The 17,694-nt window shown below is 31.6% G+C and overlaps 1 protein-coding gene across 4 annotated transcripts; it reads right to left on the reverse strand.

Moving 5' to 3' along the window:
- Nucleotides 1-1,514: 1,514 nt before the first annotated feature.
- On the reverse strand, nucleotides 1,515-7,394 carry CPT1 (Undecaprenyl pyrophosphate synthetase family protein). Of its 4 annotated transcripts, none has more exons than XM_020346758.3 (3): nucleotides 7,242-7,394; nucleotides 4,972-5,065; nucleotides 1,515-2,694 (listed from the first exon to the last, which is right to left on the reverse strand). In XM_020346758.3, exon 3 carries the CDS (start codon nucleotides 2,646-2,648, stop codon nucleotides 1,575-1,577), a length of 1,074 nt encoding a protein of 357 aa, XP_020202347.2. In that variant the 5' UTR covers nucleotides 2,649-2,694; nucleotides 4,972-5,065; nucleotides 7,242-7,394; the 3' UTR covers nucleotides 1,515-1,574. The 4 variants fall into 4 exon arrangements, with proteins under 4 accessions (XP_020202347.2, XP_020202349.2, XP_020202348.2 ...); XM_020346760.3 differs by having other exon boundaries at nucleotides 7,235-7,362; XM_020346759.3 differs by lacking the exon at nucleotides 7,242-7,394 and adding an exon at nucleotides 7,012-7,217.
- Between the last annotated feature and the right edge of the window lie 10,300 nt (nucleotides 7,395-17,694).

A 17,694-nucleotide genomic window follows, 5' to 3' on the forward strand; every position in this document is an offset into this window, starting at 1 on the left:
ATGCTTCTAACTATCTCAATCCCTCCCCACTCAACCATTAGGTTAACCCTAGTGATTCAAATATAATTTAATCTAACTCTTATAACAAAGCTTTTACAAAAAATGAAATAAAATAAAATAAATTGTTGCAACAAAGAGAGTAAAAGAGAGGAAAGATTACTATTTCATATATTTATGCATTAGCTTTGTAAATTACTTGTTTGCGTCGAAATCAAGATAAAATTCAAAGCATAGAAGCCTGTTGGTAAAATGGCTGAAAAAAACACCAATGAATATGTTTCGTTTCGTTTAGGGTTTATAGTTCATCAAAATATCTGAATTTGAAAACAGAATTTCTATCTAACATTAGAGTAAAAAAGAACAATAATTACATATGAATCAATCAAATATATTATAGATATGATTTTTAAACTAATTACCGTAAAAGATAACAAGAATACTTTATATTGTCCGTACACATATTATATATATATATATATGAGATCCGTTTACTTTAAGAATAAGTCTACCTTGACTTATTCTATTTAATAACTTATGTTCTACATCAAATTTTAACAATTCAACCGTTGAATTTAAAGTTTTTAATGCACAGATCAAATTTGTAAATTTTTAAAAAACTTAAAAATCATTTGATACCTCATTTCATAAGTTCAAATTAATATATAAAATGATTTTATGATTATCCATCAATTTGAATTAATGAAATGAAGTATCAAATGATTTTCAAATTTTTTTAAAAATTTACAAATTTAATCTATGAATTAAGAACTTTAAATTCAACGGTTGAATCCTTAAAATTTGATGTAGAACATGAGTTATTAAATATAATAAGCATAGGTAGACTTATTCCTAAATTAAATGGATCCCTCCTTATATATATATATATATATTTGCATATACATCAAGTGGCAGACTTTGTCTCGTGAGTGCTTTAGTGGCAAACTTTTTTCTCGTGAGTGCCTTTACAGACGGCTATAAAACGTTTGTTACAAGGAAAAATAAAAACATAAAATGGTTAAAAAAGATGTCATGATTTTACCTTGTGACTTCAGCTAAATCTTACTAAATCTTACGACTAAACTTTTGTTTGTTGTTGTCCTTTCCTATTCCAAATACAAATGGTGCAAATGAAAGTCCAAAACTGCCAAAACCAGTATCTTAACCTCTAACAGTTTATACCCTCGTAATCCTGTCAAGTGCCAAGTGCAGAACAATGTATTATAGGTGTCCAACCAGCGTGTATCAAGTATGAAAAGTGTATAGATTTTGAATAAATTATTTTAAAAAGTCATAATTTAGTACTGTTTCTTAAAATATTTTAAAAGAGGATGGGTGCATTGTAGTTCATATTTATAGTATTTCTGATAATAAATAAGGATGGGTGCATTGTATTTTATAAGACATCATTGCACACACATCAATATCATATTCTATTATCTAATGTTTTTCTTTTTCTTATAATTATATACTACAAACTCTTGTAAAGAGAAAAGAGCAAAAACTAGTCAAAAAAATAAAAAATGAAACCTCCATCACATAACTTCACACTGAAATTTTGGCCAATAAGGATACAGTTAAAACTGTTTCTTTTTCTTTTCTAAATAAAAATGGTGTCTCTGAAAGTTCAATACTGCCCAGACCAAGTGTCTTAGACCTATTTCAGGCCAAAGCGCAGTTGGTGCATACAAAGGGCAGGTACTAGTCTGCCAAAGAAGAAAATTACTGAGTCGAGCCTCTCCAGAAGTTCGGATCATGATGTCTGGGTCAGGTGCTACTGCCATGTACATGTGTTTCTCAATATCCACCAGTTTTATAACCTCACCCTGCTTGTACATTCTCGCTTTATTCATCTCAACCAACTTAGTGCATGATGTGATTTCAGCATCAATGTGATCAACTGCATGTTTTTCAACATTATGATCAAAGACACCATCTTTCTTTCCAGCACTTTCCACTCCATTACTATAAGCTTTGGTTGTATTTTGATAGTCTGTACATGAATCTTGTAAAAGCAAATCAATAGCATTTCCTTTCATGCTGTGATCAAATTTTGCAAATGCCCCATTGGTAACTTTTGTTTCTTTTGATACTTTAACTTCATTCCATTTCTCCTTGCAACATTCTTGAACAGCATTCACAATCTCGTGACGAGAAGTATAGGCTACACAAATCAAAAGAACTCTCTGATTGTTGTGGGCAGTAACTCTCATTGCCTTTTCCACAACGGCCCTGACAGGCTCGGTCAATAGTCGCAGGTCTCCAATGAAATGTAATCTAACACCATATTCATTAATAAGGCTTTCTTGTTGAAGCAACTCCTCAATCTTTTCTCGCATCAATTCCATCAAGGTCTGAACCTCTTTAGGCTTCCTTTTGAAGTTATCAATACTAAATGCATAGACAGTTACATACTTCACTCCCAATTCATAACAGTATCTAAGGATGGACATGAGAGCTGTAAATCCAGCCTTATGGCCATCACCTTCTTTCATGTTTCTCTTTTTTGCATACCTTCTATTCCCATCCATGATGAAAGCTATATGATTTGGTACAGGACCCACGGATAAAATGGCAAAGATGCATCTTCTTAGATAACAATATAAACTCCCAAGCAAGTGCCTTATAATATCTCCAGTACTTTTCTGCATTGAACTGTTCGGTTATGTTATGAGACTTGAAGATTTAAAGATAAACCTGTTTAAGAAGAAATTTTATTATAAGTTAGTGCCAAGAAGAGTTTAAGCAACAACAGCTGGACATACATGCTGAACAGAAATATTGAAGTATTAAATCTGCATTACTAAAGAAGAACGTCACACGCTTAATAAAATTGCGACAAGTATAACTTACATAATTAGTTATCTAAGGTCTATTTGCAAGAAGAAATTATAACCATATTGATCGAATTCATGCCCGGTTAAAAACAGATTAACAAATTATGAGACAAAAAATAAGGTATCATAAATGACATAGTTCAAGCATCAAATAAAAACGGTGCTTCACTGCTGCTACTTATATCCAGCAAATCAACAATAATGCTTTCCCAAAAACAAATGATATCATCTTTAGGAATGAAGCTATACAGAAAAATGTAAATTCTAAGGAGGTCAGGGCGTTAGGATTGGATCATGGGAGACTAATTAATTTTACTGCATAATATTAGCAAATACAGATAACTATGCAGTGCAAAATATAAATTACAAATTCATATACTTTGCCAAAGAAGAAAGGGTGTACTTCCTTAGCATGGATTAGGGAGTCAAAGAATCAAGGTGTCATACTAAATATCAACTCTTAGTATTATCAACCGTTGATGTTGAGTTCATCTATTTTTATTTATTGTTGTTATTGCCACAAGGTCCATTCCTAATGCTTCACTCCATCCTTGGTACACATTAATGGGAAAACATGCATAATAATTAGACACACCACTAAGTACAAGAAAAGAGATAAAAAGTATCAAACTATACTAGCAATACCAAAAATAAATAAATTTTAAACTATATCAAGGAAAAATATATGTGGAAACAATCAATATTCAAAAGCTCTGTAATGCTAAAAACAAATATATATGATCACAAATAAATAACTTGGGGAAAAAGTGACATTTTATTAAAGATTGATGCAGCTGAGTCTAAATGGAAAACAAAAATCTAAAATTACTCATAAATGCAAAGTTTAATGCAAGATTTCTGAACCACTATTTCCTAAAGCTCACTTAATAGTGCATCAAAACTCAATTCTCATCAATCAATCATTTTTCAAATAATGTAACATCCATTTCATAGCTGCTTTCCCAATAATAATCATAATAATACCAACTAACAAAAAAGGCACACCCGTTGAAAAAATATTAAAATCAATCCCCAAACTCCAACTCTGGTACTGAAATGAGTAACATATACAGTAGAAGTTTAGGGAATTATCTTCAAATAAGGAAAATGTTCAAGGGTCACATCACCTCCAAGGTCCAAAAATTAAATCAACAGAAAGAAAATGACCCTTGAAAACACATGATGAGGGACAAAACGTTAAAGTAGAAAAAACATTGAAACAGTTACGGATCAATTTCCTTAGATTTTGTCAATCCTTGACAACCAGTTTCCTGACTCCAACTTGTTGACAAGTTGTGTTGTGAGTGGGCGAGCATTGGTAGGATCCCTAAAGTAGCTAAAATGCACATGAGAAGGACGACAGGTCACGGAGCAGGGGTCATGACTAAGAAAAAACGGAATGCTATCTCCACTATGCAATTAACAGCTGAATTGGCAGTGAGGATGGGTGTAAGAGTGATTCTGTTGTAATGGGGTGGGATAAGATCAAGTTTTTTAATGTGGGAAAATACTGAGGCTAATAAGGTCAAATCCATTCTCCACCCAACATGCAATAAAGAATCAAGATTTTCAATCTGGAGGATGATAAAGCTGCTTTCTGCTAGCTGTGTTTTCTAAATCTACAATTTTGTGCAAAGTTGTAGAGATTTTGGTCATGTGTGATTAACATTTTGAAAGATGACACAGAGCTCAGTTGTTCATCCCATTTTGGTTTCATTATTTTTCCTTTTTAGTTGAAAGCAATTTAGCACCACCATAAACGGGACTGGAAATTCTACCAAAAACACAAAAAACAGGACTGCAAATAGTCAGTTTAATTCATGAAAAAAAATGCACAATTAAGGTCTCAATCAAAAAGACATGCATCACCTATACATTCAGAACCAAAAATAGCCATTATATTTAGTGGGGAAAAAAAGATAAGAAATCTAAGTGTGTTAAACATAGAATAAAATGCATGACTACAACAGGTAGCAACTTAGATGCAGAATTTTCACAAGAGAAATCCACTATATGTCTATACCAAAACAGTGACACCAAACAACATAGATCAGAATTTTCACAAGAGAAGTCTTCATTTTAAACTAAATAAATACAAATAAATCAAAATACATATAGAAGAAAAAGAGGGGCCAACCTCTGGTGTCAGTGCTTGATGACAGAGCCTTCTTGAACCCCTGTGATTCGGTAAGCTAAATCTGTTTGGTTTGATTTCTTGAACAACCTTAGTTCTGAAAGAAAAGGTTATGAGAATGCTCAGTTCAAACTTCAAAGGCAAGTGCAAGAAAACTAAGAACATGCAAATGATCATAACTTGTTGTAATTCCAACTAACTTTTTAAGTTATAAGTCTAAGGAATTGGGATTTTCCCATTTCTTAAACATAAAGTCATATATATATATATATATATATATATATATATATATATATATATATATATATATATATATATATATATATATGAGGAGGGATCCTTCTACATCAAATTTTAACAATCCAACTGTTCAATTTAAAGTTCTTAATGCATAGATCAAATTTGCAAATTTTTAGAAAATTTGAAAATCATTTGATACTTCATTTCATTAATTTGAATCAATGTATAAAGTGATTTTATGATTATCCGTCAATTTGAATTAATGAAATGAAGTATCAAATGATTTTCAAATTTTCTAAAAATTTGCAAATTTGATCTATGCATTAAGAACTTTAAATTGAACGGTTGGATCGTTGAAATTTGATGTAGAACATGAGTTATTGAACGGAGTAAGTCTACCTAGACTTACTCCTGTAGTAAAAAAACCCTCCTCATATATATATATATATATATTAGTTATGACTACAAATCTATCATGGTTAATAAAATAATACTTCCCATTGGTAAATAAATTGTCTAAAATACAAACATTTTTTGCTTCAGATGCACAACACAATAATTCCTATATAGTCTTTATAACACTCCTTGAGTTTGTTCCTACTGCTCCTCACCGATACATATGGAAAGATGCCAAGTAAAATGTTTTTCAATTTATTTGAAGAGATGAGGATTTAAAAAAAAAATTAGCATTAAAACATAGTCATAACACACAATCAACTTGTATGATACCACTTAAATCCTAATGCAAAGACAATAAATAAAAACTCTGCGGTCAAGTTTATGTAGGGTTTCAAAATGAATTTAATGACTGCTGCTTTCAACTCGATCCATCAGCTTTTATCATGTAAGCAAATGTGGATTTCCAGAAAAAGCAACAAAATATATTTAACAACGGATTTAATTAGAAACAAAAGTTTTCATGTTATCTTTCTAAACCATATGCAAATAGGTATCTGCTGCTAGACTAAGCCAAGTTCACCATATCAGAGAAAACATTTTAAATAATTAGATTGGCCAAGGTGAAAATACTTAATTAAACAACAACAACAAAAAATGCAAAAATAACTCCAGAATGGTGAGCTAGAGTACATGTGTAAAACAAATTCAACATGTAAGAGAAACACACACAAGAAGAAAGAGCATGCCCCAACACCAAGTTCCTGGGCTTAGAATCATTGGCAAAATAGTACTAAACAAGTGGCAATATCTAATTGCATAAAGAGCATATCACATATTACAGACTACCACAACAAGTAAAAAATCCACATATGAGCAAAGCATTAGGATTGCAGAAGGGTTGGTGATGCAAGCAACTTTCTCAAGAAAGGACTTTGAGCCCCTAAATGCTCGAATTCAGTAGCTTTGAACTACAATTACAAAAATACAATAAAGATATAACAGACTATTGAAAAAAACTGCACTCAACAACCAGACTATTAAAAAGGAAAAACCAGTTTTTAATTTCATTCATGCATTCATTCAAACACCCAGCAGGCACTAGAAAATCAACTCTTAGTGATTCCAACATAAATCATTTTCACAATTCTAGAAATCTATCTAATAGCCCCTGTTAGTGATCAATAATTGGTATCATATAGATCAAAACACAAACAGCATAGTATGAATAAAAAAAATATAGAACCAAATCACAGTCAAAACCGCAAAAATATCATCTTACAGAGGAAAAAAAAACATTTCAAAGATAGTATAGAAACATGGAAGCCCAGAAGAAAATTTTCACACCTAAAATTAAAAAAAAAAAAAAAAATGTTTAGTGTGCCACAAAGACAAGGGAAAATTTACGTGTGGTCTGAATTGAAAGCAAAAGCACAGAGAATTAGAGGTCGAGACCGATTAGTGATACTTTTATTAGTAAACTGTAGTGAATAATTGTGTAACTGACGTGGCAAAATATATACAGTAGATCTTCTTTGATGCAAAGGAACAAATAAAGGAGAATGATGAGAAGAAGTAGAATATGAGTGGTCAAATCTAAGGGAAGAAGAAGCTGAAGTTGCATGCTAACCACTTACGGAGAAGAAAAAAATCAAAGTCTCATGTCATCGAAAACAACCTAAATGAACAATTAAGCACATCAGATACAACAATTGTCTAACAAGTGTTGTTATAAACAAACTTCCATAATTTAAAATAACTAAAATGGAGCTGAGTCTAATAAAATAAAATATTTTTTAAAGGAAAAAGTGGGAGAAGAGGAGAGGAAAGAGTTGTTGAGTATCCGGCTGTGGGAATCAAGAATTTAGGGCTTATTTCGTTTATTTTATAAATAAATTAGTATTTTTTAATATTATACAAAATAATTATTTATTTTATATAATTAAATTTATAATAAATAAACATTTATATATATATTATAGTTAAATTTTATAATAAAATATATTTTTAAATACATATAATATATTATAAATTTTAAGATAAATAATTTATATTATGATATAAAAAAATTTTATTATTGATAATTTGCTAAAAAATTATTGAAACAAATATGAAAAGTATATATTTAAAGAGATACAAGGTTAAAGATTATTGAAATAAATATAAAAAATATATAGAAGGATAATATTTAAAATTTGAAGATAAAATATATTTTTAATATTTTACTTTTTGTTAGATAAAAGATCGCTGGTTTGATATAAATAAACATAATAAACAATTGTAAAGTATACTGTTAATAAGAAAATTCAAATAAAAATAAATGTGAAAGTGTATGGAAAAAGTGAAATATTTATAAAGTAGAGAATTATTCTATATATATTGATCATATATGTATTACAGTATTAGTTATTTTTAAAATATTAATCGTAGGTCAAATTTTAAATAGAGGTCTATGTCTTAATATCTTTAAAGTTTAACTTGTTTAATAAAAAGGCTGAGTTTTGACTTTTAAAAATATCCACTTACAGAAAAGTCTGTTAAATTTGATAATCAATCTATTTATTTATATAATATAATAAAAAAAATTAATATATATATATATATATGTTATTAAAAATATAATTAAATTTATAAAACAAAAATAAATTATTGATATTTAAAATATTTTTTTATATAATTATTTTTTCATTATAAATTTATAAATTTATGACTTGTACATGAGTGTACATCAATAGAGCTGTCAAAACGGGCCAACCCGGCCCATGTGGGCCGGCCCACCTTGACCCACTTTAAAAACGAGCCAACCCAACCCGGCCCACTTGTAATTTTTTCAAAAAAATTTTGGCCCGGCCCGGCCCACCACGGGTTGGTGGGTTATACGGGCCAACCCACCAGCCCACCAAAAATTAAAAAAAAATTATTAACAAAATTCAAAATTTTAAATTAATTATAAATTAACATAATAGTCATAAAATTAACATCATTAATAGTTATAAGTCATAATTCATCATACAAAATTAAATACAAATCATGATAAAAGTTTAAAATAAAAATTTTCAATATATCATCATACAAAATAAACTACAAATCATATTCAAATTTTTATTGAAAAAAAAAATGGTGGGTTGGTGGGCCACCCGGCCCACCACGGGTTTAGCCCGGGTAGGCCGGGTCAAAGTGGGCCGGGTTGAAATATACCCACCTACTATAAAACTTCAATTTTTTTGGCCCGGCCCGGCCCGTTTTCAAGGTGGGCCGGGTTGGCCCACGGGTCCTGGCCCACTTTGACAGCTCTATACATCAACATGGTTATACATGAATTATTCTTTCAATAGAAAATGATTTAATTTTTTTTGCATTTTTTTAAAATTTAAATTTTAATAATATTAAGTAAATTATATTTTAAAAATAATTTTTTTAATTTTTAAAAATTAATTTTATTGACTTAATTAACATTAATAATTTAAATATACTTTTAAATAAATTAATAGACTAGACAAAGGCTTTAAAAAGGTTAGGCCTATAAAAAAAACATGATAAATAATATACCAGACTTAGACTTTAATTTTGTAGAATAGGCTCAATCTATATATTTAAGTCTCATTTGGTCTAACCTACTCTCATCCCTATTTGTGCATAAAATACGAACAATTATCTTATGCAATAATGTTTTTAGAGACTTTTATTTGACAATAGAAATTTTAGAGATTTCTTTCAACTTTGTATTTAATTTATTTTTTATTTATTATAATTATTTATGAATTAAATTTTAATATTTAAAAAATAAAAAATAAATAAATTTTTTTTTACTACAATATAAATTATTTATCATAAATCTAAAACATAATTTATATATTCAAAATATCTACTTATTCTAATTTTAAATATAATTTATTCATTCAAACATAAATAATATTTATTCATATGTGTAATTTATTTTAAATTTTAGTTTTATGTAATAAATATTTAACCTATGAAATCAAGACAAAAAAAAAAAAAAAGGAGTGAATCAAACAATTTGATTTTCGTTAATATTTTGAGATACTGGCTTATGGAGGAGATGATTGTACCAAGTATTCAAAAGGGTTAAACTAAACTAAATTACATGTTAATTAAACTCAATTATAAAAGTAGTTCATCTAAATTAAACTAAACTATAAAATAATTTAAAAAAAATTAAACTATACTATTTTCTAATTTAGTGAACTATTGTTAAACTACACTATAATTTAAACTAAACTAAACATTTTATTTTACTATAAATTTAACTAAATTACATTATAAAAAAAATTGTTTTTTTTTAATTTCAATTTAACTCTTATTCTCAAACTTGTACTAATAAATTAAAATGTGTCACACAATTTAATTTGAAAAATTAAAATCTTTCAAATGATAACTAAACCAAAATTCTCTTACCAAAACTCACTTACAAAAAAAAACTAAAGCAAAATAGTTCAAGCTTATATAAGCAATAACTATGAAACAACTGGTCAACCTTTCATCTACTTGAACTATGCTTTGTACTAAATTAAACTATTTTTGTACTCTAAATCAAATTCTTTCTTATGATTTGAACTGAACATAACTTATTTTTGTAGTAATTTAGTTTTTAAAATCAAACTTAAGTTTAATTTAATTTTTATAAAAATAGTTGGTATTTTTTATAGTCTATTTCAATTTAGTTTTCTGATAATTTAGTTTGAAATGTTTTTTTAATAGCACTATCAACTAATAAATAATTTATTTAAATAATCAATTTTCTCAAGTTTGAGTTATATATTGATATGTAGTTGTGTTAAATATTTAGAGATAAAAACATGTGATCCTTGAAAAAAAAAATTCCACTTTACATTTAACTAAAAAGAGTAAAGACGAATCATACAGAAAAAAAAAATAAAACAAAAAACATGATTTAAAATTATCGTCAGAATTTTTTAAAGTGTTAAATAATTTAATTTATAGTTTGTGTGTTTTAAAAGAAAGTTTTTAATTTTAATTCATTTCAATCAATTAAAAAATCATCATAAATATAATTTATTAAATAATTATTAAAATTATAATATTTTAATTATTCATGTTAATGTATAATTAGAATAACAACATTTAAAAATACTTTCTTAAAATATATAGTATTATTTATAATAAAAATCATTACGTATTCAAATTGAATATAACAATTATGCAAAAATTATTTATGTTAATGTATAATTGAAATAACAACATTTAAAAAAATTCTTAAAATATATAGTACTACTTTTAATAAAAATCATCACTTATACATATAAGATATGACTTAGAAGGGAAAGGAACTCTAAGAACCTAAACGCTTTTTCTTCTCCTTCTCAAATTCTTAAGGAAAGACTCATGCCTGGAGACTTTGTAGCTGGTGATGATTCAAAGCAATTGGGAGCTGAGAATCTCATAGAGAAGATACGAAGCTCGAATTGTTGGAGCGCGAAGCCCATTTCCTTCTCTATTCTCTTCTCTTTTTCTACCCAAAAGTAGCTTGGAGTTTTTCCTCGGTTTCACTTAGTTATAAGGTAAGGAAAGCTAGAAATCTTGGGTTTTGTTGAAATGTTGGGTTGTTGAATGAATTGAGAACTTAAAATCGATTCAATTTTTGAAAATTTGTACCTATGGGGATCGATTCGAAGTTGGTTGTGACACCCTTCTACCCCATAATAGATAAGTAACAACAATAAGAATAATTCAATAAATATAACATCAAGAAGGGTCCACATATTTTAATAAAAACTCATAGGTTCACAAGTCTTGAAATAAATAGAAATAATAATAATAATAATAATAAAGTTTTACTCTTAAAAGAAAATTATCAAGGTCTCTAAAGAAAAATGAAAGGGATCCAGAATTTACAAATATAAGGTGAATATAAAACTCCTAAAAATAAGTCTCCTCAAACGACAAATAACAATTCATAACTAAAGCATCCTAAATTCATGCCCCAATGTCACATCCTATCAGAGCAGAACCCTTTCCCTTTAGAACTCAACACTATGAGTGCCTTCATCTTCACCTAAAAGAAAACCACATAAAAACAGGACGGTGAGAGATAGATAACATCATATATGAACATAGAGCTACCCAATTCCCACCCCACACCGTGCACCAAAATATCATCATTAACTATAAACAACAAATACATCTCATATAATTACCAAACATCATTTTTTTTCAATCATACAAGCTTTCATACACATGCTCACTATATGCTCATACACATCTCCTCTCCTAAGAGTCTCAACTTGGCACTCCGCACAATGGGCATACCTCGTCAATTCCCTTAGTTGTTGCCAATGCGGGCATACCGTTCTCACACCCTCCCAGGGCCGGTATGTTGCACGGTTAAACACCCAGCGGCCCGTGCAAAGGCAATCCACCCACTGTTAAACCCTATGTGGCCAGTGAGCTGCGCAGTTAAACACCCAACGGCCCACACATGGAATGCCTCCCGTCATGGTCCCCCCTGTCTCAACCCCTCTCTGGGCCCAGGGTCCAATGCAATATAGTCACGTCTGGCTTCTCAAGCACCACATGCAACTCATAAGTCTCATGCAACTCATGCATCCCACGTAACTCATAATTAATGCATCTCCATTATATAACATCATCACATGTCAATAACAATCCATGCAATATCATCCTCACATGCTAGGTACCTATCATTAAGTTATCAACATCATAGACCACAAATTTCACATAATTCTTCACACACATCACAATATCTATGACATTCAGTTAATAATTTAACCATAACTCGAGATATACATATCCTTTCTAAGTGATCCCAACTCCATTAGAATCCTAACATCAATATCTACAACTTTCATGAAGAACACAAATCCTAATAAAGTTGTTTAGGTTACCATTCAGGGCTCACAAGAATTGATGTTGTGGTTCGCACACAGATTGGAAGGCTCAAATTGCAACTCACATAACTTGATAAAATATTAATATTTTTACACGATTCTTGTGTCTAAATGGTAGCCCCAGATGTCTAGTTTCTAACAAAACAAACGGAACTCTATTTGGATAACTACACAGAAAGATATCGCAAAATTACGAACGTATGTCGGGGTCCCGACGCCTGACGCCCAAAACTGGCGCTGAGCGCCCAAATCTCTGCCCAGACTCCCCTCTGTGAAATTAAACCTGCGTTTTACGAGTTTCAACAAGGTTTTTACCAATTTTCACTACTTCTACACCCCGTTGGTTCAGTTTAACTCCATTTATATTCTTCATACGTTCCAAATCAATCCATACACATCTCAAGCCTCAAAAATTGGTTTCCATTGGTTTTACAAAAAAAATCTAAACTCTTCTTAACACATAAAATTCAAGTCATCAAATTTAAGGATAAAGAATTAACAAGAAAGCCCCAATGGAATTCAAAGACAATTCAAGAAATAAGTTCTTCCAAATGAATTAAGAATTTAGAACATCGATTGCACAGATAATCGTTCAGAATTTTAAATAGAGTTCCTAGAGGGACTTAGGGATTGCCCTCACTACCCGAACACCCCTATATTCACATATGAAGAAACCCATCTCCCCCGTACCTGGATGGGCAGAAGATGAATGGTCTTGGTGTGATCTAAGATCGTTCCTGAGTACTCTTCCTTAGAGCTCTTTGTTTCTCCTCTTTTTTTCCCTAACCCTTCAGAACGCAAATGAGGCAGATAGGGTTAACACCACCTGACTCCTTTCTTAAAATTAATCCATTGGACTGGGTCAACCCAACCCTTTTTCCTTCTCTTCTAACCCACTTCTAATTTTCCTCAAAATAATTAAATAAAATAAATACATGTATATTATAAAATATTTTTTCTCTATAATAATAATATATTTCTGACCCTAAATATAATAATATAATTTCAATAACAAAATATCATATAAAATCAACCTTCTCTTAAAACATATAAATATTTATTTAAAAATGCTAATAAAAATACTTATTTAATACGTACAAAATAATTGTCCAAAATAATAATTATTTAAAACATACAAAATAATATTCCTCTATAATTATTAAAATAATTATGACCAAATACCATCTAATAATAATAATAATAATAACCTTTTTGAAAATTGGGGTGTTACATTGGTTGCATGTTAAAACTGAAATTTTGATGTTCATGATGAAAAGTTAAAATATTGATGATTACTTTGAGTTTTGGTGTGTTCATGTTGTATTTCTTGTGTTTTATGAGTTGCATGAATGAATCTAGTAGAGTTAATGAGTGGTAGATACTATTTAGGAGGAATATTGGTGAAGTGAATGTGGGGAAAAAAGGGGAAACCATGAAAATATAGAAAATTTTTGCACTCAGTGCTACAGTCGTGGTTGAGAACTGCAGCTATGGAGAAAATTGAGTTGATAGAGATCCAGCATTAAAGCACTAAGTTAACCACTACAACCCTAGGAAGAAACTAAGCTAGCAAAAATCTAACACTAAAGTATTGAGTTAAGTGTTGCAACAACAAGAGTAGATGACCGAATTTGGTCTTGAGGTCTTAATAAAAGTTGTAGCCTTGGATGTTAGCTTTCCAATGGCTTTGTAATAACCTAAAATGAGTTCTAGAACTATAGTTATGACCTTTGTCGCAACCCAAAAATTTCTGATCTTGCGACCTATGGTTTAGATGTCCTTTTGAAAAATCTCATCAATTAAGGAATGCCCGAACACCAGATTAATCCTTAATTAATGATTTTGAAAAATGAGTTCACGGAGTCGCCATCAATGTTTTCCTCAAAACATTGGAAAAAGAAAAGGTTTTTAAAAAAATCCAATAATGGCCTTGATAACCAGAATTGGGTTCAGGGGTCAGTTACGTGTAAGGAAGGTATTAAGCACCCGTACGGTGCCCTCAATCGGTGCCCTATGATGAAGTTAATGTAATAAGAATTAATAAATTAAATATTAGATCCCCTTTATTAATATTTATTTACATGCTATAAATTTAAATTACACGGTTGATCCTAAAATGTCTACATGGTTACTTTTATTATAACAATGTTTATCAAAGATAATAAATAAAAGAGAGAGAAGAAGATTGACTGAAATACCTCTTGAACAAACTTTCTTGAATCTTCAAATATAGATATTTTTAGGTGCTTTGTGGCAACCTTTCACACTACAATGTGTCTCACAACACTCAAGAAATATAATAGGACAGAGAGAGAGAGAAATTTTGAGCTTTAAGGAGTCTTGGACAAAATTTTGTGGCCTTGATAACTGTGCCTGAGCTGTTTATTTATAGACATCAAAAAGTTTCCAGAACGGCCCGTTCCAAAATTGGAACGACCCTTTCTGGATCCAACCGTTCTATGTTAATTTTGTAATTAGAACGGCCCGTTCTGAAACTAGAACAGCCTGTTCCAGAGATAAGATTAACACATAATTGGGTAGACTGGAACGGCAAGGATTTTTAGGCCTTTTTAATAACTTGGAACGGCCTGTTCCCATTTAGGAACGACCCGTTCCAGTGTAGGTTTTAACCCTTTTTTAGGATCTTGGAACGGTCCGTTCCAATTTAGGAACAGCCCGTTCTAAATTAGGGTTTTAGGCCCTTTTAGGAACTTGGAACGACCTGTTCCGATTTTGGAACAACCCGTTCCAGGCTTCTAAAACCAGCTTGTTTGGGCTTTTAGGCCTCCTGATGTCTTGTTCTGTTATTTTCATGCTTCGAGAGCTTCTTTCATTGATAATAGACGTCCATTTCATTATTTTTGTTGGTCCGGACGAAATTGGGTGTCTACAGCTGTCCCTCTTTACTTGTCCTTTGAAATAGCTATGTGTTGCTTTTCCAAAGGCAAGTAAAGACGTAGACATTTCATCCGGGTCTTCTCTTCGTCTCTTTGGTGCTGGCACTTCTGCGTTGTTTCCCTTGGATAGGTGTATTTGCTCGTATCTTCACCCTTTAGAGCAATTGCGTACTCTATTGGGTAACAAGGCTAACAAACTGTACACCTGATCTTCAATCTTCGAGTAGAAGCTCCATTGTCTCTCTTGTGATAATGTGTTCCTTTATTTGTAGCTTGTTGAAGAGGGAGTATTTTCGTAGCTCAGCCTCTCCAGGCTGGACTGATATTTAGGGCTTCAGCCGACCCACTCTAAGGTCAGATAACCCTCTTTGTTGTTGAAGTAGTTTCGTAGCTCAGCCTCTCCAAGCTGGACTGATATTTTAAGACTTCAGTCGGCCTACTCTAAGGTCAGGTAACCCTCTTTGTTGTTGAAGTAGTTTCATAGCTCAGCCTCTCCAAGCTAGACTGATATTTTAAGGCTTCAGCCGGCCTACTCTAAGGTCAGGTAACCCTCTTTATTGTTGAAGTAGTTTCGTAGCTCAGCCTCTCCAAGCTGGACTGATATTTTAAGACTTCAGTCGGCCTACTCTAAGGTCAGGTAACCCTCTTTGTTGTTGAAGTAGTTTCATAGCTCAACCTCTCCAAGCTAGACTGATATTTTAAGGCTTCAGCCGGCCCACTCTAAGGTCAGGTAACCCTCTTTATTGTTGAAGTAGTTTCGTAGCTCAGCCTCTCCAAGCTGGACTGATATTTTAAGACTTTAGCAGGCCCACTCTAAGGTCAGGTAACCCTCTTTGTTGTTGAAGTAGTTTCGTAGCTCAGACTTTCCAAGCTGGACTAATATTTTAAGGCTTCAGCCGGCCCACTACTAAGGTCAGGTAACCCTCTTTGATCTTGTACTAGTTTTGGGGATCTAGCAACCCTTTTCGTGCTTGTACTTGATGTCTTCTTGTTGGTGTTGTGGGATGAAAGACTGCCCCTAGGTGGATGGGCAGGAGATGTTTGATGTGCCCCTGTGTTGGTGGGCGGAGAAGTGGATGGCTGGCAGGGATTCCAATGTTGCCCCTTCCACTTGAATATTGTGATGCCTCTCCAGACGCCTTCATTGTGGGATGGTTGATAAGAGTTTGGTGTTGTTCTTGTTAAGGTGAGTATTGTGATGCCTCTCTAGGCGTTGATCTTGTGGTAGAAATATTTTTCTAAACTTTATTTTCTTAGCTTTGGCTTTTTCATGAATAAAGCTTGCCTTTTTTGCTATATATATATATATATATATATATATATATATATATATTTTTAAATGCTTCAGGTTTTTGAACATTTACAAAGCTTGCCTTTTTCTCATGTTTTTTGCTCTTTATTTTCATCATTGGTGGATGGATCTATTCCCATGATGTTATTCGTTGAATCTTTATTGATAAGTATTATTTTGGAAACCACTCCTGGCTTTGGTAAGGAAAACATTCCTGGTCTTGGCATTCTCTTGGATCATCCTTCATTTGGTGAGGAAGTAAGGCGTGAAGGCCTCTTCATGCTTATAGGCTTGATTATTCTTTCTCGTCCGGTTCTATCCCGTCTTGCTATGGATGTGTCTTTCTTTTCTTGGTGGCTATATGAAAACACTTGTATGGAATTCCCTTGTTGGGGCTAGGCTATTTGACATGATCTTGGCTCTAAGGCACTGTCTAGCTGTTGATTTTTTTTACGAGTGCTTCGGCCTCTTGGTTCCTCCAACAAGTGATGGATAGACACACACAAAAAATGCAAGAATGCAAAAGAAAATGCAAAGCAGTAATGATTTTATTATTGATTCCCCTTTTTTTTAGTAACGCCCTTTCATATGCCCCTACCTCATGCATGCGATGTGCTCATGTGTTTTTTCCTAAAAATGCAATTCTTTTTTTCTTTTTTATGTCGGAAAATTAACTTGTACGTGTTAAGGTTAATAATGACGATTCCTTTTTATCCATGCCAGTTTTGATTATTATCGGGATGTGTTCCTATGAACCCAAGCTTTTAGTGATTCATTGATTATCCAGTCGATGTGTAGTCAAGCGTCTCCCAACTCTATTCGGGGACATCTCGATCTTTCCTCTGTGAGTATTCACTGTGCATTCTCTGTGTATATTTTCGGTACCATTTTAATGTCATAAGGGTCAAGAGAAAAGAAAGAAGGGATGTTTGTATTTTTTTTAGAAGGGTTGTTAGAATGTATGTTTTTCAAAAGGGTTTTATAGAAGAATGGCTGGCCAAAGTGGGCTTTGGTG

Source organism: Cajanus cajan, chromosome 5, assembly GCF_000230855.2.
Source record: "Cajanus cajan strain Asha chromosome 5, NIPB_CcT2T_4, whole genome shotgun sequence".
NCBI lineage: Eukaryota > Viridiplantae > Streptophyta > Magnoliopsida > Fabales > Fabaceae > Cajanus > Cajanus cajan.

Coding starts and splice junctions, on each gene's coding strand:
- CPT1 (XM_020346758.3), bottom strand. CDS start 2,648: ATGCAGAAAAGTACTGGAGATATTATAAGGCACTTGCTTGGGAGTTTA.